Here is a 26,080-nt window from a genome sequence, read left to right as displayed (position 1 = left end):
AGCTATTAACTATTGATATATTGTTGACTTGCATTATTGCTGCCAAGTAATAAATATTTTATAATTAAAACTTATAAGTTTTAAATGTTTGCTTGACTTTTCAGTTTGCATTTTATGCCATTTTCATAGCTCATTGCATAGTCGACTTTGTCGCACTGACTGACTAAACTGTCATCCTTTTGCACTTGCACTTGAATTAGTTAGTTTGACCATTTAGGGGCTTAGCAGCTGAGCCTGAGTAGTGCGTGTACGCATTTGTCGTTGGTTTATTGAACTGAATTCAAAGCGCGTTCGGGGTAGGGACATTTGGCTAACAAGCTGCCAAGATCATAAGATAACAACATACCAAAGCAGCAGCAGCAGCAGCAGCAGCGAAGTTGCAACAGCGGCAAGCGGCAAGCGGCATGCGGCATGCCTCTTGGGCTTGTGTTTAGTTTAGCCCCAAATGCAAATATTGAATATTTGTGCATCGCATTCATTTGTGAAGTTGTTTCGCACGTTTTCGAGCTCTCGCTCATCCTTTCAGAAACAAACAGCGACAACAACGACAAAATACAAATAACGAGCGCAGCGAAAATAAAAGGATTGTTTCAATATTTGTGCAGCCACTTGTGAGGCACGTTCTGTGTGTCACGATCGAGTGTGTGTGTGTTCGACTCATTGACTGATTGCTTTGTTGTTTGAGCGATTGGCTCACTCCTTGGCTTGGTTTGTTTGTTTGCGCCTCGATGCAAACTGTTGATAAGGCGTGCCGGCTCGAAAGGATGCACATTCATCAACTCGGTTTCCTGTGCGTATTTCAAATATGACACAAAACATAGCGCAAGAGAGAGAGAGAGCGAGAGCGCAGTAAAAGTCTCTCAGATGCAAAGTTGAGCTCATTTTGGTTCACAGGCCTTTGAGGCTCAGACGCTGGCGCTGGCGCCAACCTGGCCATTAATTATAACAATGTCACACACGTACACACGCGCACACATATGTATGTGTGCATACTCCCAAACACGTACAACTCATACAATTTATTGGTACTTGGGCTTGAGCATTGCTCTCACCTGGGTGGTGGGCAATTTATTTCAGCAGCAGCAACTGCAACAATGGCCAATGGGCAACTATTACGCTGGGCAGCCGCAAAAGGTCAAGGAGAGTGCCATGCTGCATTCATTGACAATTAAAAACATTTTTCAGCTATTGATCACTTTATTGTCCTGCACACACAGACACACACACAGCGTTGGGATGTCCTGTCGTGTTTAGAGTTTCTTTTGTGCTGCACTCAATCGAATTAAATGCAATTGTCAGTTTTGGAATTTGAGATTTTTGCTGCCTGTTGTCTGTTGTTTTATTTTCTCTTTATTTGGCTGAAGTGGGCGCGTCACCTTTGATGTGCCTTTTTTTTTTTTCAGAAAATTCTTTCATAATTTCTGTCACTTTGGCTCGGCTTGACCAACTGCTCAACATTGTTATGCAATTGAGAGCTCGCACACCTTTTAACCTTATTAAGCGGAAAAGAGCACACAATAAGCCAAAAAATGTGCCCATTGTTAATCGAGCATAATTTATATGGCCCAAGGCGCCGCTACGTCGGCCCAATAGCCAAGCCAACATTATTGTTGTCACATTGCTGCTGCTGTTGTTGTTGTTGTTGTTGTGAAAGTTGCATGCAACAGTTTGCTGCTCCAATTGTTGCAATGAAAGCTAAGCCAGCATGCAACAAGGATTTAAGCTGTCTTACTTTCCAATCAAACTAAATCTAATGCTTTTCATTGCATTCATTACAAATCTTAAGCTATAATATATTTGATCAAAATTAATTTACTTTCTACTGCGACTGCGACTGCGATTTCGATTGCATTGAGCTCTGACTCTTTGCAATGCTATTTTATCTTATCTGAGTGGGCCTAATCATTTAGCCATGATGTCAGATTTGCTTTTTTTGCCATGCAAACAGATTATAAACTTCGATTCTATAATCTATAATGGATAAACAAAAAAGTACGCTGCAAATTCAACAGCTGACAATATAAAAAGTAAGCAAAAACTTTAAGTTAATTAATTTAAAATAAAACGCAGGCGCACAAATTAAAAATCATTTGAGGCTCATTAATGTTAAGCTAAAGGAAAAATAAGTCGGAAGTTTGAAATTAAACCAAAAATACGTCGCACTGTTTAAGTAATTAAACAAACTAAAAATGTGTAGCTGCTTATAAATACTTTCTAATATATAATTTAAATTTAATTCTTATTACGTCTTTCATGCTCATTTGCCTCCAAATAATTTGGCTTAAATGCAGTTTTGGCTCTTAAGTCTTTCGCCTTGATTAATTTGCTTTTGACACTGACTAGCAAATTTACAAAGTGTCAGCATTAAAATCTTAACAAAGTCGCAATAGCTATATAGCCAGTCTATAAGTAAAATTTGTATAATTTTTTGCGCAGTTTTTCTTTTTGCATGCTGCTGATGCTGATGCTGATGAGATGATCTTTGAGGCGATTGCTACACAGCTGCGCCAAATTGAAGTGAATTCTATGAAAGCAGAAACTGCTGAGGCTGCTTGAGAGATTTCAACACCTATTCCCAGGCGCGTCGGGTCCATTAAGTGGCCCTAGAGCTGAGCCAGCGATTTTCAAGTGTGAGAGACTTTTTCGACAAGCAGCACAACATATATATATATATATATATATATATATATATAATTATGTATTTTAGTAATCAAGACATATAAATATGAGTGTTTAGAATGAATAAGAGAATGGACTGTGTGTGTGGTTAAACAAAGCTGCAAAGCCCAAGTGCTTGGCTAAGTGGGCGCTTGAGTGTGTGTGTGGTGTGTGTGTTGTGTGTGTGATTTAGTTACCTAAATGTAACACCATTATCTATAAATCTGCAGTAAACAGCGATAACTCAAAAATGAAAAAAAAAAAACCAACAACAGCTAACACCCAAAAAACATAAACGAAATAAGATATTTTAATTAATTGTCAACGAAACAACAGAATGTATAAAAAGCAACTACAGTTTTTATGAGAAGCTGCAATTATAATTTTTTCATAATATTATATCTTATATATATATTATATATAAAAAATGTGTGTGAAACTAAAGAGAAACCAAATAAACATTTAGATTCGAATCAGTTGCGAGCGCAAGTTCATTGAAGAACACACAAGGCTAACGAAAAGGGTTTTCTCTTCTTCTTCTGCTTATTCTTCTTCTTTTTATACAATTTAGACATTTCTCATAGAAAGACATAATTTTCAATTTAATAAAGGCCAGCGCATAAATAGCTCGTAAAAACCTATCAAAACTTAAGATAGATGAGCGCTACGTGCACTTGCTCGAAAATTCCATTAAAATGGCGCCAAAAGGGTTGCCAATGTGCGAAAGAGACAGCAAATGGGAGCAACTGTTGTATACTTTTTTTGAATGGATTGCATTACTGCATGTCCCAGTTGCCCAGGGTTACAATAGTAGAATGAAAGAGGCTGCTGCTGCTGCTGCTGCTGCTGCTGGGGCCCACAATAAAATCAAAAGCGATAAGCGATCTTTACTGTCCCACGGGGGGCTGGCTAACTGACTCTGAGGAGATGCAGCCAGCCAAGCCAGACTGCATATTAAATTGTTGAATCAGTCACAGAGAATCACAGCAGAGAGAAGAATTCAAGAGACAAATCGGAGCACGTACACAGCGTCCGAAATTAATGACAATTGCTGATTGTGTGCGATAAACGCATAACGCAGTCGCGCAGTCGCGCAGGCGCTCACCAAGTCAATTGGGGTAAACCGCGACTCACACACAGACAGAGAGAGAGAGAGAGCGACAGAGTGCGTGTGCTTGTGTGTGTGTGTGTGAGACATTAGTAACACACACACAAAAGGAAGCGAACTCTGGGCCCCTCTTGCTTTTTAGCCGAGATTCCAAGTCCAAGGTGTGCGTAGATTCATCTGCTGCGATAAGCGCGCTCCCAAAAAAAAAAAAAACGAAAAAGAAACCAACAAAATATGCCGAAGCCAAAAGCAAAACAAGCATTGCTTATGTCGTAAAAATTGTCATGCCTAACAACAACAACAACAATAACAGCAGCAGCAGCAGCAACATTAACAACAATAAGTGACTGGGTACTGTGGCATTATTATATGGCTCATAAAATATTTGTACAACTCTATAAAAGCCGCGTAATTTACTTCAGTCATGCAATTAAAATGCATCCAGCATCAGCATTGAACAAATGAAATTATTTGTTGTTGCTTTGTTTATTAGCTATAGATCAGTTAGCTGCTTTGTTAGATTTTATAAAGTTACTGCAGTATGTTTAATTATTGTACAATTTTGCAATAATTTAGCCTATATTTCATTCATACTTTATTATTAATTACAATATTTTTTAAAATTAATATTCTATAATTTATCAATTATCCAAAATGGAAAACAAAGCGACGTATTAAGCAGTGTCTAATATTTTATTAATTAGTCAATTTAAAGTTTAATAAACTATTTTCATAATATTTTATTACTTTTAATAAATTAAAAATATAAATTTATATTTTAATGCACTAATGTGCATCTGTCTATTTATTTAACTATTTTTAAATTCATTGAATTTATTCTGATTTCTTCTTTGCAATTTTAATTACTTTGCTTATGCTCTTGAGATAAATTTAATAGCTTAAGTTGTTGAATTCAATTGCTGCTTTTTTTGCATTTCTTTTATATATAATTTAATTGTATAGTCAGATTCATGCGATTGATTCTTTTCACATACGTTTGAGTTAAATTTAATAAACAATTTATTCAACTATTTGAATATATATTTTTTGATCTTGATAAGCTTGTTTTTACTTACATTTGCCTAATGCTCGCTGCATTGCTCTTTGGCTGCTCAAGTTGCAAGCACTACACATCAATTGTGTAGACGCGGCGTATGCGTAATGCAGCTGCTGTTTTTTGATAATGTGGGAACTGTGGCTGTAATTGGATACGGCGCTACACGAGTTGGACCCCCCAGACACACAGATAGAAGACAAGTCTATCTGAGCTGTAAATCGACTCGTGTTGCCTCAAATGGAATTAAAATAAAAGCAATAAACGAGTGGGCCCCCCCACCAACAGAATTGAAAGATTGTTAAATGTTTTGTCAGCGTTTTTTCGGTTTGTACTATATTTAAATAAAAAAAATATATGTCACATATATATAAAATATTATCGAGTTGTTCTTTGTATTTATATAGTAAAATGTTCTGGGCGAGATATTGGCGTCAGTGAATTGGTTGTGCGTTTGTCTATTAACTATTATCACAGCTATGTAATACACAAGGCAAAAGGCATTGGAGCCATATACAACTTACGAGCTAAGTGTGTGTGGGGAATGCAATAAATAGTGTCAAAAAAAAAAATATATATATATATATTAAAACAAATGGAATGCATATAATAAATAAATGGTTGAATGAAAGTGGTTGGAATGTATCATAGCCATAGAGCTGGTGGGATGAAGTTATAATAAATATAAATAAATTAGTTGTAGTCATGCTTAGCGCTCGAATTCGAAATTGTTAAATTGTGTCTAAGGAGCGTTCCCTAGCTCGTCTGTTGTGGCAACGTTTTGGCGTGTGGGCGTGGACGCTGACGCTGACGCTTAGCTGGACGTGGTAGCTTTGACGTTTTGCTGCTGCTGCTGCTGCTGCTGCTCACTTTGGCATTGGCTTGACGCTTGCAGCTGCGCCGGCTCTGCTTGGCCAGCAGTCTGGTCATGCGTTTTAAATACTTGAGGTAATGATGCTGCAGGAACTGCGCATCCTGGCGTATATGATTGATTTGATGTGAGTGCACATAGGTTTGATTACGCGCCGCCAGCGTCGCATTGCCATGCAGCTGCACCAGCGGCGTTGTAAAGTGCGACAGATGTCGCTCCATAAGAGCGCGCGGCACAGTCTTGAGGCGTGGCTGCTGCTTGCCGTACAGGCCATTGGTGGCATTGATGGCTTCCTCCACGGAGCAGAGCACCCAGCGCGCATTGCGACGAAAGCGCAGCAGCTCCATTGATAGTTCGCTGGTCTTTTGCTGATTCTCGTACTCCCAATGCTGCTGGGCGACATAAATGTAACTAAAGCTTGCCACATACATTTGCAGCTCGTTGTGCAGGCGACGCAGACGCAGCTGTAAATAAAAGAGAGAGAGAGAGAGCGGCATACAATTAAAAAACGGGTTGCTGAACTTTGTTGTACTTAATCAAAAAACAAAAATCAATCATACGCCGTATATGCTGACTGAAAGTGAAAAGCGGCGTGAACACAACGGCGTGACGTCACATGCTGCGCGCGCTCGCTCGCTCGCTGTTCGTTTTCATTCATGCCGAAGCCGGGGGAATCCACAGCGGCGCGCACTCATTCGCATGAATCACGCGCGAGCGCGAGCGAACGCGCGCTCTACTAAAATCGCTATCTCTATATAACGCGCGCTCTGTGTGTGTGTGTGTGTGTGTGTGTCTCACGCTCAAATACACAAGCTGTGTGTGTGAATAAGTGCGAATTGTTTTGCTTTTTGTGACGTCAAATGTCCACGCGAGCTGCAAGTTCTTTGGAAACTTTTGCTCAAGCTCAAGTTATGTCTTCAGTTCAAGCTATTTATAGCTACGACCCTATAGCAACGATCAGACATGCTATATATTTGCTTAACTCACACACACACACGCGCGCACACATTGTAATAACAAATGCCTTGGCTTGTCAACAATTAGTTAACGTTAATTCATGTCACACTACCATTGACGTATGTACCTTTTTTCATGTGTGTGTGTGTGTGTGTGTGTGTGTGTGTGTCTAACAATATTTGCAATTCCACGCTTATTATTTTTTTCGGCCTTTTTATCTCATGACGTCAATGTGAAATTCAAGCGAAAGCCACTTAAGAAATCTAAATCGTTATCGCGTAAATAATTTTTTAAGTTGTTAATTGGACTTGACTTCAAGCCAAGTAGCTCAGCTTTAAGACAATTCATTTGACACTTGACAATGCTTAACGTCAGCTTAGCTGTTAGTTTAACTAACTGTTGTATTAACTGCTTGGCCTTTTGATTTTCAAATGCAAATTAATTATTTAACAAAGTCTTATGCATATTTTGCCTCCAATTTTATGGAAATTGTTGCAATTGCAAATTTATTTAAAAAATTTATATAAATTAATTAAATAAGCAACGAGCTTAGCCTAAATATTCAACTTGAATTTGCGTGTATATTTGTAAAGGAAATTTGTTTGTTAATTAAAAGTTCAGTGTATTAAAAATTCTATTCAAAGCTAAGAGCTGATTGTTGAATTTGCTTAGTTGAGCTAAATTTATATAAATTTATTTAGCAACTTGCATAATTTATAAAATGTTACAAAATATTTGCATTATGAATTGAAATTTATTTATTTATTATAAAATGAATTGCTGCAACTAAAACTTAAATTTACTCAAATTTAATTTATTTGTTGTTATTTGTTTCGACCTAAACTTTAGCCAGCAGTAGCTGTTGCTTACTACTTTATATATTTTTATATATATATATTGCTATTGTGTGTTTTTTTATTTGCGCTTGAGCTCAACATGACTTGACGCTTTAGGCGCTAAATTGCTCTTTGAGTCTTAACTTGGCTGAGCTCAGTTAAAGTCCAGCTTTGCTTAGATAGTTCACAGTGCCATAAACTTAAGCAAATATTGATTTAATCCATGCACTGTCAATAAAATATTATAAAATCGGTCCAGCTAACTAGCCCGATGTAATTTGAACTGCTACAAACTGCAGAGCGCTGTTTATGAAAGTGTTAATTGTTATAAACAAATTGTAGATAAGGCGCAAAGCATTTTAGCTGCAGTTTTGCTATTAAATGACGAATGGCTATGATTAATATATAAACTAGCAGGCAATAGAACAATGAGAAACGAGAGCTAAGCGCACTTATCTGCAGTTTGCTATTTATTGAGTCAATTTTATGACTAAAGCTTTGATTTAATTACGCACAAGCTTAAACTGTTAAAGCTTAAGTCAGTCACTTGCATGGCCAAATCTATCTTGCAGATACAGCCAAAGCGCTAACGCTATTTACTTTTGTCTAGCACACACACATAGATACAATTTGGTTGTCTAGCTCATATGACTAGCGCTTCGGCTACGCGACGACGACGCTTGTGACGCTTGTTTTGCACCTACGCAATGACGTGACGGTGAAATGGGCTAACTCCAACTCACGTGAGCACCAGTTGGCCATTTGGCTTAGGTTCAGGCCTCAAGTGTTTTTTTTTTTTGGTCTGTGAGTGGCTCTAATCAGTTTGATTGCCTTGCGATTGGATACAATTGGATACGTGTGGATACGTTTGGTTTTCAGTCACACACACACACGCACACACACACACTTATATACTTTATTTTATTAAAGTGCTACTTACTGGTTTGGCTCGAGCTTTGAGCTGCGGCAGAAATTTGTATTGACTTCTAAACAGCAATAGCTCGGAGATGTTTGCATCCTTGGACGATAGTTCCGACATGCCCGTCGTTATGTTGCTGATAAGAAATTTTATCAGCTGCAGCAAAAAATAGAGCAAGAGAGAGAAAGAGAACAACAATTAATAAAATGTGCTCAACAAAAAATACAAGTTACTGCATAAATTTATTTAAATTGCCAATGCAATTGCTGCAAATTATTTTAAATAATATTACACATTTTAAATAAATAAATACAAAAAAGAAATATAATACCAAGCATTAAAATTTAAATGCACTGAGCATTAAATAGCAAATAGCCAGCAATAGATAATTAAATAAGATTTGTTTTTATTATAATATTAATATTTAATAATACATTAGAATTGATGAAGCTATAATTCAAGTTTATTAAATGAAGCAGAGCAATTTATTTATTAAACATTATTTGCTAAATTTTTTATATTTAATTTAAAAATTAAATTATTAATTAATTTATAATGTAATTAAATTAAATCAAAGAATGTACAATTTGGAAAGTTTATATGTACAAAACAACAAAGTTCAACAATTTAAATTAAAAAATTTTAACATATGCAATTTTATTTCATTCAATAATTTAAATTGAGCAAGTTTCTAATGAAATTGCCATAAATGTATTTAAATGCAGATAAATAAATGTAATAACATTGGTTAATTGTATAAAACTTTTATTTTTAATTTAAAGTAAATTCAATTAAAGAATGTAAAATATGCAAAATAATTAAATATAAAATGCAACATATGCAATTCTATTTCTTCAATTCAATTTTAATTAGGCAAGTTTCTTATCAATGTATTTAAATGCAGATAAATAAATGTAATAAAATTAGTTTAATCAGCATGAATTAATTGTCAACAATAGTGCATTGGATTTTAAAACCAATTAAAGCAGTTAGATAATTTTTAAATGAACTATATAATATATTAAATTAAATATTAAATATTGCGTACTGACCTTTTTGTGCTCCGCACAACGCTTGTGTGGCCTGACTGTGGGTCTGTTCTGCTCCTCCCAGGTGCCGGTGCAGGTGTTGCTCCAGTCCAGGACGCTGCTGTTCAGCTCTCTGTAGAATGCGGCCTTGTTGTCATCATGACGCTTGTGCAGACGCCGAGAATGCGCTGAGGAGGAGCCAATGTGCACCAGTTCGTGCAGCAGCTCGTCTGTGTGCGTGTGCGTGTGTGTGCGACTGTGTGTTGGAGCTGGTGCAGCTAGAGCGACGCCGCCGCTGCAGCCACCACCACCTGAACTGGGGCGTAGCAACTGCTGTAGCTGGCACATGAGTATGGCGAGCATGAGCAGCGATTTGATGTTGCTGGAACGCCGGCTGCTGCTGCTGCGGTGGCTGCGCGGCGAGTCGAGTGTTGTTGTTGTTGAGTTGGCCGTTTTGCTGCTGTTCTGCTTGTTGCTGCTGTTGTTGTTGTTGTTGTTTGTCGTCTGCAAAGAAGAAGAAGCAATTAAAATGGGGGAATACACAGTTTTTTGGCTAAAAACGTGCCTGACCTCGTTGTATTCTTATCGTTATCGCTTAGATATTTGTTGTTGCTGTAGCCAACAGCTGTTATTATTATTATTATTATTGTTGTTGCAGCTATAATTGTCTTTTTGAGCTGACATAATTAGTTAAAATTAAACGCACCAAGTCTATTTTGGGCTGAATCATCGATCACTACACTCAACACTAGCCAACAAAGTCAACGAACTTACACAATTTTGTGAAATATCGCTGCCGATTGCTGCTCTCGCCGCTTACAAGCTGCCAAAATAATAAAAGCCAAACCAAAAAAAAAAAAAAAAGAAAACGCCGCAGCACCTACAGCAATCGCCGGCTATGTTAAACCCCTTAGCCTAAGATTGAACCGCCTGCTTGTCTCGGAACGTGTAAATTAATTTCACATGGCATGGATTTTGATGTTGTTGAATTTTTGGCCTGGTAACAACAAGCAGCAACAACAACAACACAGTTGCCTACCCTCGCTGCACTGCATTCCTTTGGCAGCACTCAACAAAAAAGCCTAGCAGTTAGATAGTAGAAAACAATTTGCAGCGTCAGCCGAGTCTTCAATTGTGTTGCTATCCACCATGCAATGCAGCTAATAATGCTTGCAATTCCCGAAATTAAATGTCCGGCTATAGGAACCATTGTGTATCGAGCTCAACTAGCTATACACGCACAACACACACACACACACACACACATACACACATAGCGACTTGCATATGCATGTCTGCGTACATAGGTCAAGTTTAGCTTTATTATTTATTATATTTAATTATTAATAACTTATCTTATCTGCTGCAATTCGATTTTGTTTTTAACACTTTAATTTCATAACATTACTTACCATTTACTTAAAGAGCTGCCGGCCAAGTCGCTGATATTAAATTAATTGCACTTTTTAATACTAAAACAGTCTTCACTTTGTTATTTGCATATAAAATGATTGTAATTTGTATTGTTTGCGTTGCAAATAAAAAAAAAAAAAAATTTAAAAACAAAACGTAGCTGAGCATAAATAAATATAAACATTTGCCGTTTATATCGTATATTAATATTATATCGAGCGTATAATGTCGACGCGCTGCGTTTGACTGTCTGATTTGATTTGATTTGATTGCCTGGCGATCAAAATTGTTAGTTACGAGCGACCGCCTTGGTCTCTCGCTCTCTCGCTCTCTCGCTCTCTCACTCTTCTTTCTTTCTTTTTTTGCAGCGACAGAGACGCGTGTGTTTGCGAACCGAACTCTTCAGTTACTATGAGCGTACTAATGAGGAGTAAATCGAGAAGTCAGTCATGAGCTTACACACACACAGTGGTCGCGAATCTGTGTGCGTGTGCGCTGAGTGTTTCAACTGCTCATGTGTGTGTGGCTTGCTGAGCAGCGTTAGCGTCGATGATGATGAAATGACTGTGCCAGGCCAACAAGCCCCCTCTGGGCCACTGCCCACTGCGATTTGCAATGTAAAAATTTGCCCATAAGCAGCCAAAACTCTCTCGCCACAAACACACGCACACACACACAGCTGTCTATGTGTCTGTGTGTGTGAAACAAAAGCACAAAGCAAAGTCATCGACAGCAGCAACAGCCAAAGCGCTCAAAATTGTGTGAGTTGCTCCAAAACTGAGCGTTGAGCGCAACACACACACACACACACACACACATACAGCTACAATGTGAAACAGCTGAGCGCGCTGCGCTGCTAACAACAATAACAATTGTAAAATAACTGTGACTCTTGCTACCCTTCAACAAAAGCGTGAGCTGCCTAACAAATCTAAGCAAATTTGAATGCGCTATAATTAATTTATTTTGCTTTTATTTTTAATGTTGGTAATTTTTATAACTCTGTTTTTATTACCTACAATTTTTTATTATCATTATACAAATTTATTTTTATTTTATTTTGTATGATAGCAATGATTTGGCATATATATTAAAACTATTAAATTAATTGAGTGTTCACTATATAAAAACTCGTTTAAAAATAACAAATATTTTAAATTACATTAGCGTATTTAAGAGTGAAATGTTCTTGTAAAATAATTTGTACTTATTTTTTAATTAAAAAACATTAGGCGTACATCTTTAAATAATTTTACATTATTTATTGACAGCTCATATAAATTAAATGTAAATATTAAAGTCAAATGCTTGTTTTTGCTTATTAAATTAATTAATTAAATTTTAATTGTTAAATTATTGCATAAGCTATGACCACAATAAAATGATGGCCACGTCTTGTTATGCAAAATATAAATTAGCCTACATTTTATTTTGTAGCATTTGGAAAGCTAATTTATTTATTTAACTAAGAAAGCAACAATATAAACATTTTGTATTTATTTATTTACGCTTGCAATAAATTAAATAAATAAAGCGTATGCATTAATTCGCTAATAAATTTGGCATACAAACAAAATAGAGTTACATATGGGCTACGCTCTCTTTTATTTTGGCAAAGAGCGTGGTATTATCAGCTGACTGAGCGTGAGTGAGTGTATCTAATGCGTGTGTGTATGTGTGTGTGTGTGTGTGTGTGTGACTTTGACTTTGCTGCTCTATTGCGGCTCTCATTGAAATTCGTTTTGCGAGTGCGCGCAACGTGCGATGAACGATGTTCATTTGAATAGTTGCTACACCCACACAAACAAACAGCAACAGACACACACACACACACACACACACACACACATGCTACGTATTGTGACGTGTGATCAGCTGTTTGCTGGCGCACGCTGTGGCGAGAGATAAACAACATTGAGAGCAGAGCAAGGTTATTGCCGGTTTGCCGGCTCTGCATAGAGACAAATGCTGATTGCTATCAGCTGAGCGCGCCGCTCTTATCATAACTAAACTATATAGCTATCATATATAGGCACGGCTAGTATGCATTATAAATTAATTATGTATATGCCTTGCTATAAAAACAGCAAAAAAATTGTTACTTCCGACTTGTGCTAGGCTTATTCATCGACATGCTGATAAAATGGCTATGGGTCACACACATATACATGCACCGTATGTGTACGTGTGTGTGTGTGTGTGTGCTGTGAGGTGTGAGCACAGTTAGGCTCGACGTCACAGCATTGACGAGCAGCGTACAAAGTTTCAGTTATTTCCGTTCAATTTCACAAGAATTATTACTCATACACATACCTTTGGCAATCGTCTGCCTGCCAGCCAGCCGGCTAGCAAACTGAGCCACAGACAAGCACACACATGCACACACAGACACACACACTAATACACTAACACACTTATAGCTTTAACACTTGTTGCTTGCGTTGTCTCATTTTGAGTTCATTCATTAAATTTTGCGCGCCGTTTATCGCTCGAGCAAGACAGCACTAGACGCCTATGCGTGTCTATGTGTGTGTGTGTGAGATTTTCTTTTGGCTGTGTGTGCTGAGCGAAATTTCACCATGACTTTGGCATGATCAATCTGAAAAATATTGAGCATTTGTTAGTCATGGAGACGTCGCCAATGGTGGCGACTCCACTGGTTCCGGTCTTAGCGACGCTGCATGATTGGGCCAAGCTATTTATAGCTATGTGTGTGTGTGTGTGTGTTGAGGCGCGGGCGTTCAAAATTGTTTAATTTTCGTTTGTTTCTTGTCATCATTACTTTTTTTTTTTTTGTGATTTGATTTGGATTTTTTGTGTAATTCTAATCAATCGCACGCTTAACTGGGCCAGCGGTTAACTGTGTGGGTGGGTGGGGCGGGCGGGGTCAGCCTGGGAACTTTTTGGTGATTTACCTGGGCGCCTTTTGCTTATTACCTAATAAGCAAAGCGCGCTTGTCGTACGTCATGTTGCTGTCGACGTGTGACGTGGCGTATGAGTAATATTTGTAGTATGAGCAAACATGTTGCATGCCCAATGCCTAAGGCACAGACCTCAGCAGCTGCGGTCATAGGAAATTTACAAATTGATCTTTGATTGTTGTGGGAAGTTTCGTTGCTGAGCGGATTTTTTGTATTTAAATGCAATTATTAATGCAAAATAAATGCAATAATGATTTTTCTGTTTTTCTATGTAAATATTTTAATTGCAGAAAAATAACAAAATATTTAGAGCAATAAAAGTATTGAATTATTGAATATTAAGCAATTTAAGTTGCAAAAATTATTTATTAAAATATTAACAAATGAAATGAAAGATATTTAATTAAATTATATTTTTTCATAAAATGAAATAAAAGCAATAAATAAATAGTAGTTAAAGAATTAAAAAATTAAATTAAATTAAATAAGCATTTTTATTTAAGTAAATAAACTAGCTATCATATTGTATATTGGCTTGTATATTATATTATTATTATATATTCTGTTAAGCGCACTTATTAGAAAATATAATATTTTAATGTTTGTCAATGAATAAAATAAAATATGTATAGTTGTTTTATTTAAAATACTTTATGAATTAAGTGTATATAAAAAATAGGAATCAATATGCAGGCAAAGTATTAAAATTAATGAAATCTTCTAACGTAAACTTTATTTAATGTGTGCTTAACTTTCAGCTGCATTTAATAATAAATGATTGAAGCTTATAAATTGCTAGTGCTTGTTATTAATATAAGAATTAGCTTGCAGCTTCAAAGTTCAACATAGACGCGTTCGGCGCTTGTAATTTGGTTTTGAAAACTGAAAACTGTTCGGTCTTTGAACTGTTTGGCTGGTTGGCTGGCTGGCTGAATGCATTTTGGCCAGCTCAGCGGCATGACTTGGAGCGCAAAAATGCCAGACGACACTTAAAGTGTAACCGCATAATGCTAATTTATTAACCAATCGATTTGAAACAGCAACTAAAATACAAGCGAACGAACCGAATGCCCGAAAAATGAGTCATAAAACGCTCACTTACAAATGAATATTTTACGGCTAATGAAGTGCTTGGACTGCGGACTGCGACAGAGAGCGAGAAAGAGAGTGAGAGAGAGAGAGAGAGAGAGAGAGATTCATTCATTCATGCTAGGCTGGACACACAGCTGCTGGCGCAAGTGGCGTATGCGTAATTAATAAGTTGCAATATTTATTTTGAAAAGCAGCCAGAGCCACCAGAGCCAACAACAAAGAACAGCAAGCAGACCCCTAGCTGAGCGAGAGTAGGTGTGTCCGAGGATTGTTGGCTGCAGCTTCAGCCGCCGCCCCCCCTTGCCATCTCCCTCGCTGGGCCTGGGCCCATGGGCCATGCATTAATGGCCGGCAATTTTGGTGTAGCGCTGGGTTTTCATGTTTGCCGACGCTCGAAATTTAAAAGTTTCACACATAACAAAGTGCGAAGGATGCAGATCGAGCAAGAGCCAGAGCCAAACTTAATTAGCGCCCATTGCAAAAATATTTACGGCAAAACAAAATAACACCCATTAAGTGAAAAGAGCAGAAAAAGAAAAAGGAACCGAACCGAAGATATCGAAGCAACAGCGCAAACGCGTGATGATCACTGGGTAACGCCCCTGACAAAGCCCAAAAAGCCAAAGCCACAGACAGACAGACAGACAGACCGACGAAGAGGACCCACAACAAAAATTATATATATATATGCATATATAAATATCAGTGTGCGTGTGTGTGTGTGAAGCATCAAAGGCCGCTACAGAAGCGCGCTTGCTGCAGTTTGGCCATGGGAGGTGCAAACGCCTGAGCCAGAGTCAAAGCCAGAGCCAGAGCCATAGCCAGAGCCTTAGCCTGAGCCTCGTCTTCAGACCGAGCGATCGTCATTATAAGCCGTCACCTTGTTGTGTAGACATTGGCCATGGCCACCGCGCAGTTTGCTTGGGCGCATCTCGCAGCACAGACTGCTAATCCGGTTCGGGGTCTCTTCGTTTTTGTTATTGTTTTTTTTCTTTTTTTTTTTGGGTTCGCAGTCGCGGCGGCAATCGCTGAAGTGAAATCAACTCGTTAACTCGTTACCAAAACTGATCCCATTTAGCGGCGCCAGGCCAGAGCAACCAAACGAATGCCCTACAACAAAATAATTTATATTATTGTTGTTGCTTTGGCAATAATTAGGCAGATTTTTGGTTTATTAACTTTTGCGGCATGGCATAATTAATTTGCTTGTAGCGCAACCAGCAGGCGGCAGCAGTCGAGTCCAGTCGGGGCGATCAGTCGCATCATCATCAGCAGCAACACCAAGAGCCGCAACACCAACACCTTCATCATTATCAGTGGCGGCGACGGCGACGGCGGCGGCGAACGGCAACGGCGGCGTCTGCAACTTTAACTTGGGCTCTGCAACTTGCGTTTGCGTTTGCGGATTTGCGCCTGCGGGCGAGCAGCAGCAGCAGCAGCAGCAGCAACAGTTGGCGCAGTGCTCTCTCATTGACGCCGTAGCCGCCAATTGTGGCAAGGTCCACAAAAGTAGGTGGTTATGATGATATACTTTGGCTGTTTGGCTTAGCTGTTGAAAGCGAGCTTATGCGGCTTCCGCTGCTGCCAGAGCCCAAGCCCAAGCCCAAGCCCAAGCCAAAGTCAAAGTCAAAGCCATGTTAACTAAGCAGCGACGGCAGCAATTGTTGTTGGGGCTGTTCGCTGGGGCTGTCGGCAATATTGTTGCATGGTTTGTTAGCAAGGATAACGTCCATGTTATTAACTTATTTTCAACCAATAAAACGGCAATGAAGCGAACGTAACATTTGAGCGCTCAACGAGGTTCCCACACTTATTATTTTCATAGGCTGAACTATTTGGTGTGGAAGTAATGCGTCCGATGCGATCCAAACCCTGCGATTGAAGCGCTGGCGCCTCTGATTGGGGCACACAGCCAAAAGGTGTCAAATAACCAGCCAGTCGCTCAAGCAGGAAGCGCTGCAAGTGCAATGATGGCGCCTCCAAAAATATAAAATATAAAATAAAAAGCTTGTCGCTTGATTAATTGCGTGGCCATTAATCTTGGCCAACAATTGCTCGCCGGCAATCACACTTCAGAGCAAAAACGTACTCAGGACCACACACACGCACACACACACACTCAACTGTAATTGCAATGCAGCCAGTTCAGAGTCCAGTGAGAGACAAAACCAGCTTGATAATTATGTTGAATGATAGTTCCTTTTTTTTTTGTACGCACATAGCCTTAGCCTCAATTCCTTCTCAGCTGATTCGCTCTCCAGCCCCGTTCTCTGTCTTTTTTTTTTTTGTTTTTTGAAGTGTACGATTTCACAACATTTAATTCAAGATTTGACGGCAACAGGTTCAGAGCTGTGACAGGTACACACAATTCAATTCAATTCAATTCAATTCCGACCTCCTCTCTTTTCTCTGCCCTTGCTCTTGCTCTTGCACTTTTTACAAGACCTCCCGCACATGTAAAACATGCCGATTCATAATTCTGCATTTTAGTTTTTTAAGGAGGCAACATGATTGGACTTGCGAGCTCGGACATGGAGTAGTTGATGATGAGCTCAACCCGCCGCAGGTTGAATGACAGCGGCTGAACAAAAAAAAAATATAACAAATAAAACAACAAACTCATAATAAAATACTAAACTGAACTGCCTTGCCGAGATAAACATCGGCGACGACCACCCGACCCGATCTGATCCGATCCGTTGCGTTGCGTTGCGTTGCGTTGCTTCAGCCTCGACGAACTTACAAAAAACGCAGTCGACTGGAATGACAGATTGGACCACCATTTGCACATATGTAGATATATGCATATATATATATATATATATTATACATATATTTGGCAGCTCAAGCTGCGCGTTCTTTATATTAACATCTAATAAGCTTTTGTTGCAAGCCAAACTTAGCTAAGCAGCAAGCAAATTATTAAAAAAATATATTTAATTTAATTAATAAATGAATTAAAAAACAAAGATATAATACATTTATCAGTATATATTGTTTATTTCTAATATTTATTCTAAATGGTAACAAACACAAAAAGAATTTTACGACTCAAGTTTAATTTTTGCAGATTTGCATAAATACAAATTATATTTGATTCTAATAAAATTCTAAATAAATTAATTTTATGTTCTAAATTTCATTTTTGCTCTAAGTTACAAAAATATTTAAGCTAAACTTGTTATTTATTTATAAACAAAAACTAGAGCAGCTTGAGTTGCATACTGCGCATAAATTTTTAAAAAATGTTTAATATTCAAATTTAAATTTAGTTATTAGGGTAAAAGAAAATATTAATGTTTTTTCTTAAATATATAATATTAATTTGTAAAATTGCTGCTTGTTATTAATATATTTTTTAACTGCATCGTATTTGTGTCTAAAAATTGCCAATAAATTATTTTAACTTTCTTACGTTATGTACAATTACTGGCTTTAATTTATAATATATATGAGTAACATATTTGTATAGCTTATTAAACAAAGTTTTGCAAGTATCAATATTGATTTAGAGCAAATTAATAAAAAGGTTCGAAGCAATAAGTATCAACTAACAATTGCAGAGAATGATCATGTTAATTGCGCTACTTGCAACTTGCAACTTGCAACTGGCAACTGGCAACAAGGCAGCCAGCAAACTGGGCAAACTGGTAACTGGTAACTGGCATAGTGGTCGGTCTATAACACATCATAACCCAACCCAGCCCATCACATTAAATCGAAAGACAAATGAAGCAGCAGCTAAAGCAGAAATACGATAATTGAGTGCTCATTTGTCTTACACGCAGAGAGGTTGTTGCTGTTGCTTTTGCAGTTGTTGTTGTTGTTGTTGTTGTAGACACAGAGCAACGTCAAGGAGCGGCGTCAACGGCGACAACGGAGCAAGCAGTAGGGTGCAGCAGCGGTGTGTAGGAGGGTGGGGGGGAGAGTAGAGGCGATCAGTAGAGTGAAAGATATTCAGTCCAGTGGCAGGTATGGGCAGCTGACTACTACACGCGTTTTCATGCCCACATTGATGTTGCCCCGGGCAGCAAATCTTTATGACAGCGCCTGGGATTTGTAAGCTGCTGCCCCCGTGAGTTGTTGTCGCTCTCGCTCCCTCTCGCTCTCACTCGCTCTGGAGTGTGGCCCAGCATTAGTGTATCGAATATCCTGGGCCACAACTGAGTTTTAGGTTTTGATCAGCGGCAATCGCAACAAGCAACCCAACAGTTTGTCCACTTATGCAATGGGAATTGTTGTCTCTGCTGCTTCTTGTCTGCAATTGCATTCCAAGCAGCCAAATGAATACGACTCGGGGGCACAATTGTTGACGGTAGTCAGCCAGCCAGCCAGCCAACCACTTGCCTGCTTGTTGCTGTTGTTGTTGCTGTTGTCGTTGTCATTGTCGTTGGCTTGTCGTGGCTGCCATAATTATAGAGACATCAGCTGTTTGGGCCACTTGCAGTTATACTTAGCTTTGGAGTTGATTTGATTTTTCCTCAATCTCAATTGTTTTGTAATGGCAATGTCGATAACTACAGCTAAAGCTACACTGAGAGAAATTTACCATGAGAAAATTATAAAATTCATATTAGTTTTATTGATATAGTATATATTTAGCTTTTTAAATATTTATTTCATTCCAAAGCTACACAGAGAGAAACAAATATAATACAAGTGGGCGCAACCAACGTTTAAATACACTTTGACTTCGGTATCAGTAAAAAACATGATAAAGCGTGTTCTAAGATTTATTTTAGATTTTTTCCGCCTTTTTTTGTAGGTGTACATCGTTTTTTTTTTTTTGATTTATGGAGGCGGGGGTTAAAAAAATTATTAAAGATATAAGCAAATTGCTTGGAGAACCTACATACCCAATATGGTTGCTCCAGCTTTTAGAGTCTCCGAGTTCTTGTTGCTCATACAGACGGACGAACAAACGGAGGTTACTATATCGACTCAGTTTGTCTTTCTAAACAAGAATATTTATACTTTATGGCGTGTGCCACGCCTTCTGCTGCCTGTTACATACATTTGCACAACTTTGTAATACCCTTTAGCAGTTTTTATTAAAGTTCAAAGTGTATAATAAGCTAAGTTTTATTGCATTGATTTACTGTTTTGCATATCTATTTCTTTCAGTGTTGATAACCAATACTCGTAGCAACAGCAAGTGACTGACTGATTGACGCATTGACTAACCGACTGACTCGCTGGACAAACTGTCGAACTGTCGGGGCGGACAGCTACAGATATCACTTGCCGGCTTATTCGATGGCAAATTAATATAATTATCATTGCACGAACCGGAATTACACGACCAACAACAATTGTAGACAACGACAAAACGACTCTTGGTCCCAGTTCAGTCCTCTCAACTTTTCATCCTCAACTGTGCGATTCCATTCGATTCCAATACTCGACTCGACTCGACTCAATGCGATGCGTTGCAATGTGCAGCAACAAAAACAACAAAACAAACAAATAAACAATCAAAGAAACAGCGAAACATATAATTAACGCCACAAACGCAAATATTAAGACACAAGTCGCAATCGCAGCAGTTCCCACTTCCAGTTGCAGTTCGAGAGCTCGAACCGAGTCCGAGTTCAGTTCGTTGTGAGCTGTGCTTGTCACGTTATCTATAGTTTGCAATCTCTTCACTGTGTGTGTGTTTTGTATCTTGTGGATACGCATTGCACAAAAAGCCAACAGCGGCAACTGGTGCAGCGCCAACTGTAGCTAGTTAGCCAATTAACTGTCTTAGATGTCCAGATGTTAGTCAAGATACAAATTCACATATGAACTACTAAGCAAATTGAACAACTCAAGCAGATTTTTGCTTTCAAGTAGTTTTCATTGATTTGTAGCTAAAATTCAGCAGCTTAAGCAAATTTTTGCTGCGATTTATACTGTATTCATTATATTGAATTATAAGCAAATAGAATAATCAGTTAAAATTGCAATTAAATTAAGTTTTGCTGTTTACTCTTAATATATAAATATATATCCATTAAAAAGAAATTGCTACAACTATAAAATACTCTGCATAATATAAATAAATTCTGACTTTAAATAATCATCTCAATTATATAAATACAAACTTCTTCAATTGTTATTTATTTGATTAATGTTTTATTTATTTATTTATTTATAATAAATGCATAGCTCTAAATTTCAAAATTTGTAATATTTGTTATTTATTTTTTTGAAACACGCTACTCAATATTTATTTTTGTATTTATATTTGTATATTTTAATTGAATAAACAGCTTAAATTAAAATGATTCACTTACATAAATATTTGAAATATATATATTTATAACATAAACTTTAAATTAATAACAATTGATTTGTTATATTTTATTTACTTTTAAAATTCTTATTAAATGCTTTAGAGTGAATTTACGCTGATTAATATTTCTAATTAATATAAAACTATATTATATATTTATTTATAAATTTATAAGCTTAATAAGCAGCTACTGCTAATTTATCATTAAGCATATTTAAGCTATTAAATAACATTAGCTATTTGTATTAAATTTAAGCTGCACTTAGTTATCAATGAAAAATACTTAAGACTAAATTATTTAATCACTTGGAACTTAAACAGTCAGTCTTGGGTGTCGGTCAACTTGATGGACACTATGGCCAACATTAGATTTTTTCGAAATCTCTGTCGCTCTGTCTGTTTGTTGATTGAGTTGCAATTGCTGTCAGACTCTCTTAAGATATTTGCGAGTAACAAATTTTGACAAGTGGCTTGTTAACAAATGCAATTAAATGTAATTAGCGCAACGCCAGTTGCCAGTTGAATAGTTCAATTAGAGTTTTTTTTTTCTTCTACTGTAGCAGCCAGGCTGAGACTGAAATATGTTGCAAGTTGGCAACAGCAGCAGCAGCAGCAACATTGCGATTGCTGTTGGTGGTGTTGGTGTTGCTGTTTAGGCTTTGAGGTTCTCTCTTACTGCAGAAATCGTGACTCTGTGCTGGCTCTGATCCGATAAAAGTGGCAAAAAGCGCAAAGCATATAAGAGAAAAATTTACCCACCAGCAGGATATTTAAGATTGCCCCAAAACGACCGCAAATGTGAGGAGGATGAGCGAGCTCACACTCAGATGCAGACTCAAAGACGAGATGGCGACGACGACGACGACGACGACGACGCTTGGTGACAATGATCATCAGCTGAATGTTGCTTATGATGATGATGATGATGATGATGATGAGGCAGCAACAAAACGTTGCCTTTGCAGTTGATTAAGCGACGGCGGCGGCGGCGATGGGCAAACAAATTTGCATATTTCATTGAGCAGTTCAATCAAATGGAGGACACCAATGCCTCTGTGAAGCTGAAGCTTAAAACAAAAAAAAACCTGCACAGACATGGATATATATACATATATATATATATTGCTGCAACGTGTTTGACTTTGGCTGAGATGCAAACGCTGCGATTAAGTCTGAAATAACTCATTCATACGCAGCCCAGGCAGCCACAGGATATGCCTGGCTGGCTCTCTCGCTCTCTAATCTGTGGAATGTCATCACAGCAGCAGCAGCAGCAGCAGAACAATGGCCAAGTGTAGCCACCACACAGTCAGACGCGCTGAGCTAAGCTTGAGCTTCAGCTTGAGCTTGAGCCTGAGCCTGTGAGTTCCAATTGACAGTCCAAGATGGCGAGATCAGCAGCCATCGCTGCTCAAGATGGCGCATTGCATTTGCATAAAAGCTCGCCCACTCGCCAGTCAGTCAGCCAAAAAAAAAAACAACAAAAAATAAAGTAAAATATATATTTAAAAAAAAATGTATTTGCTGTCTCGCTTGCACGCTCGATTGCGTGTGTAGCCGTTGAAGTGCACTTAATGCGGGCGGACACTAAGCCACGTGTGAAATTTAATCGCCTCGCTCGCTGGATCACGCTCTCGCTCGCTCTCGCTCTCGCTCTCGCTTGTCTCGGTCTCGAATATCGATCCGCCTGGACACCTCGTTACCTCGTTAGGAACTCGGACAATGCTGTGACGCCGACGCCGATGCCGATGCCGACGCCGGCAAACAAACGGTGTGAGGTCTCCCAATTTCTTGAGGCGCGCTCCGCTTCGGTTTCGGTTTCGAATTTCATATTTTGTGAGGCTCACCGATGTGTTAACAGGCGGCGGCTGTCGCATATTAGGCTGCCCCATGACCAGTTAACCAGTTGCCAGTTGCCAGTTACCAGTTGCAAGTTGCCACAGCTCCCCCAAGTGCTCAATGCCCATGGCCGTCCAGCCTAAGATCAAACCATCGTTCCCCTGTCTGACGAATTTTGCTGCTAGCAACTGACACAGGCTGAGGCACAGGCAGAGGCTGCGATAGCAAGTGTCACGTCAAGCACATAAATTAAATGCACACAGCAACAGCAACAACAACAACAATAAGAGCAACAACAAAAGCAGCACAAAATACTTTATATAAATATACAATTTATTTCAACTGCCTGCATATTCGAATTACATATGCTCTTATATTTATTACAGCAATCGTTAAAATGCTTGTAATTTAATTACGTTTCATTTGTTTAAAAAATAAAAGCGTACTTTTAAATTATTTTTAAGGCTTTGTTAGTTTAAATTGCTTTAGTTAAAGTAACAAAATTCAAATGATTTTAGCTTTTGTCAGCTTGCAAATTTATTTTAATTGTTATTGTTATTAATTAGCATTTATTTTGCACATCCAACACAAAATTTTTAAGTGTTAATATTTAAAAACATAAGTAATGCATTAGCAATTAATTTTTGTATATTAGATTGAAGTTTAAGCTGCAGCTAAATTAAATTTAAATAAATAGCAAACTTTAGTTGTCTGCGCTTTTATGTTTTATATCTAATAATTACTTTGAATTTTTTTAAGCAATTTATTTAATTAAATAATATTCTTAAATTAAATTTTAAAGTTGAATTTGTACAATAATTAATTTTTTTTTTATAATATTATTTGCAATATTTTGGATTACATAACATTTTAAAATTCAATTTCAAAGTTCATATTGTGCAATATGTGCATTAATTTTTCTTTTATAATTTTATTTGCAATATTTTTTATTGAATAACATTTTTAAAATAAATTTCAAAGTTCATTTTGTACATTAATTTATTGTTTATAATATTAATTGTATATAATTTAAAAGGCTTGATTTAAGAATTTGTAAGCAAAATTAAAATACTTTGTGCAAATTGAAATTGCACATTATTAATAAATTTTTAAAAAATTCAATATGCAATAATGCTTAAATATACAAAAATTGGCTGCAGTCAATAACAAATTGCTTAATTAATTAATAATAAAATTTACAAATCAATACAAGCCTAAGCTGCATACTTAGTTACTTACATATGTTTATAGATATGCCTTGATGATGGGGCCTTAACTTATCTCGGAACATGCTCGACTGTTTATATATACATATACTCGTCTCGTATGTGGTATGCCCCAAAATTCATGATACCTTGCAGCAGCAGCAGCAGCAGCAGCATCAAAAAGAGGAGCAGCAGCCAAAGAACATGAATAAGCAGCCGATCGAAACGAGCACAAGACAAGATAAGCAGATAATTTTCTAGGCAGGCAGGCAGGCAGTTCGGTCGGTTCGGTACGGTACGGTACGGTCGGTGGCTCCAAATTGGACCACAGCGGCTGTGCCTGGTACCCTTAGCAGCGACATCATGTTTTACTAACCAGCGAATGGCAACTGCCAACAGCGGCGATCGAGGCAGCGCGCAGTGAAAGAGAAAGAGAGTAGAGCGGGCAGGCAACTGGAGCAGCAGGCTGCTGCTAATAATTTGTGTGTGTGTGTGTGTGTGTGTCCATACAATGGATGCATTGGCAGGCAGCGCATCCATTGTCGTCCTTCGTTTCATGCTAAACGTGTTGTTGCCAAATTGTGAACAAGATTCATTCATGTTTCAACACATTCAGCAACACACGAGGCAAAGCGCGCAAGCGTAAAAGAGAGAGCAACAGCTTGGCGGTTGGCCATCAACCGTCGTCGTCGTCGTCGTCGTCATCATCATCATCATCAGCTTTGTCTTTAGCACTGGCGTGTGAACAAACAACGAAGCCGCGCTGTCGATCCTTTGCTTATTCAAATTGGAACGCCAAAAAAAAAAAACAAAGACTGCAAAATATTTATACAATGCTTGTTGTTGTTGTTGGCTTGGCCTATGTGGCGTATGATTAATGAAATGCGTATGCGTCGAACGACAGACAATAATTAGGGAATTCGAAACGCCGCCGCCGCCGCCGCCGCCGCCGCCAAGGGACTGGCGCTGACTCATCAAGGATCAAGCGCAACTCTAGGCAGTCAAATTCTTTGCTGAGCATTTGAAGTGTCAAGTAAACTTGTAATGCAATCTAAACATTTTATTGAGTAACCAAGTTCGCTACTCTTAGGCGCCTCCCCAAGCGAGTAAAGTGAACGCGCGTTTGTCGGCAGGACCGGAAATGCCAAGCATTCCAGCAGCGGTTTAACAATAAGAAAAAGTATAAAACTAATAATAAAAGCAAAAGCAACAACAACAACGCACACAAAGTGCCCGCCATGGGCTATTGCCTGCTTTCATTTATTGTTGTGTGTGTGTGCGTGTGTGTGTGTTTCTGAAGATGTTTCTTATTATGAAATTAGACTGAACACAACGCACAACAGACAGACAGACGGACGGATGGACGGACGTGCAAACGAGGGCAACGGCGCAGGCGACACTTGGCCAAGAGAACCTCAATGAATGAAACCGAAATGAGAAATGAATGATATCATGGGCATTGTTAGCTCACACGGCCGCGCAGACAGCAGCAGCGACATTGACAACGCGGCGGCAGCGACGGACTGTGCGGGTCTCAAACTCAGCCTCATTCGCAGTCCAAACGAGATCAAATGCGATAGCGCCACGAAACGAGCCTGGCGGCTGCCCCAAGCTCTCGATCCGCACGCCTCACATCGCCAGCAGCAGCAGCAGCAGCAACAGATGAACGTGTTGCTCATTTAGCAGACGCGGCAGCAACCAACAGCCCAACAGCAGCCATAATTCAACGCTTTTGATAACTGCGTTAGGTTTTGGCACTGGCACCCGGCAAAGCAACCACCAGCACCAGCAGCAGCAGCAGCAGCAGCAGCGTCGCAGGATCGACACTGGCAATGGGCATCGGGAACGGGAACGGCGCGCGTCAGCACTTGGTGGAGCTGCAAAGAAAAAAGTAGGAATAA

General features: G+C 38.4%; 1 protein-coding gene across 1 annotated transcript; it reads right to left on the bottom strand.

Annotated features, from left to right (window-relative positions):
* Positions 1–5,576: 5,576 nt before the first annotated feature.
* Positions 5,577–22,966, bottom strand: LOC117134915. Its single transcript, XM_033294385.1, has 4 exons — positions 22,839–22,966; positions 9,456–9,843; positions 8,425–8,559; positions 5,577–6,155 (listed from the first exon to the last, which is right to left on the bottom strand). Exons 1-4 carry the CDS (start codon positions 22,964–22,966, stop codon positions 5,577–5,579), a joined length of 1,230 nt encoding a protein of 409 aa, XP_033150276.1.
* Positions 22,967–26,080: the final 3,114 nt, after the last annotated feature.

The sequence above is a fragment of the Drosophila busckii genome, chromosome X (assembly GCF_011750605.1).
Source record: "Drosophila busckii strain San Diego stock center, stock number 13000-0081.31 chromosome X, ASM1175060v1, whole genome shotgun sequence".
In the NCBI taxonomy this organism is placed as follows: domain Eukaryota; kingdom Metazoa; phylum Arthropoda; class Insecta; order Diptera; family Drosophilidae; genus Drosophila; species Drosophila busckii.
Note: the sequence above shows the minus strand (reverse complement) of the source record. Positions and strands in the feature narration are given on the sequence as shown.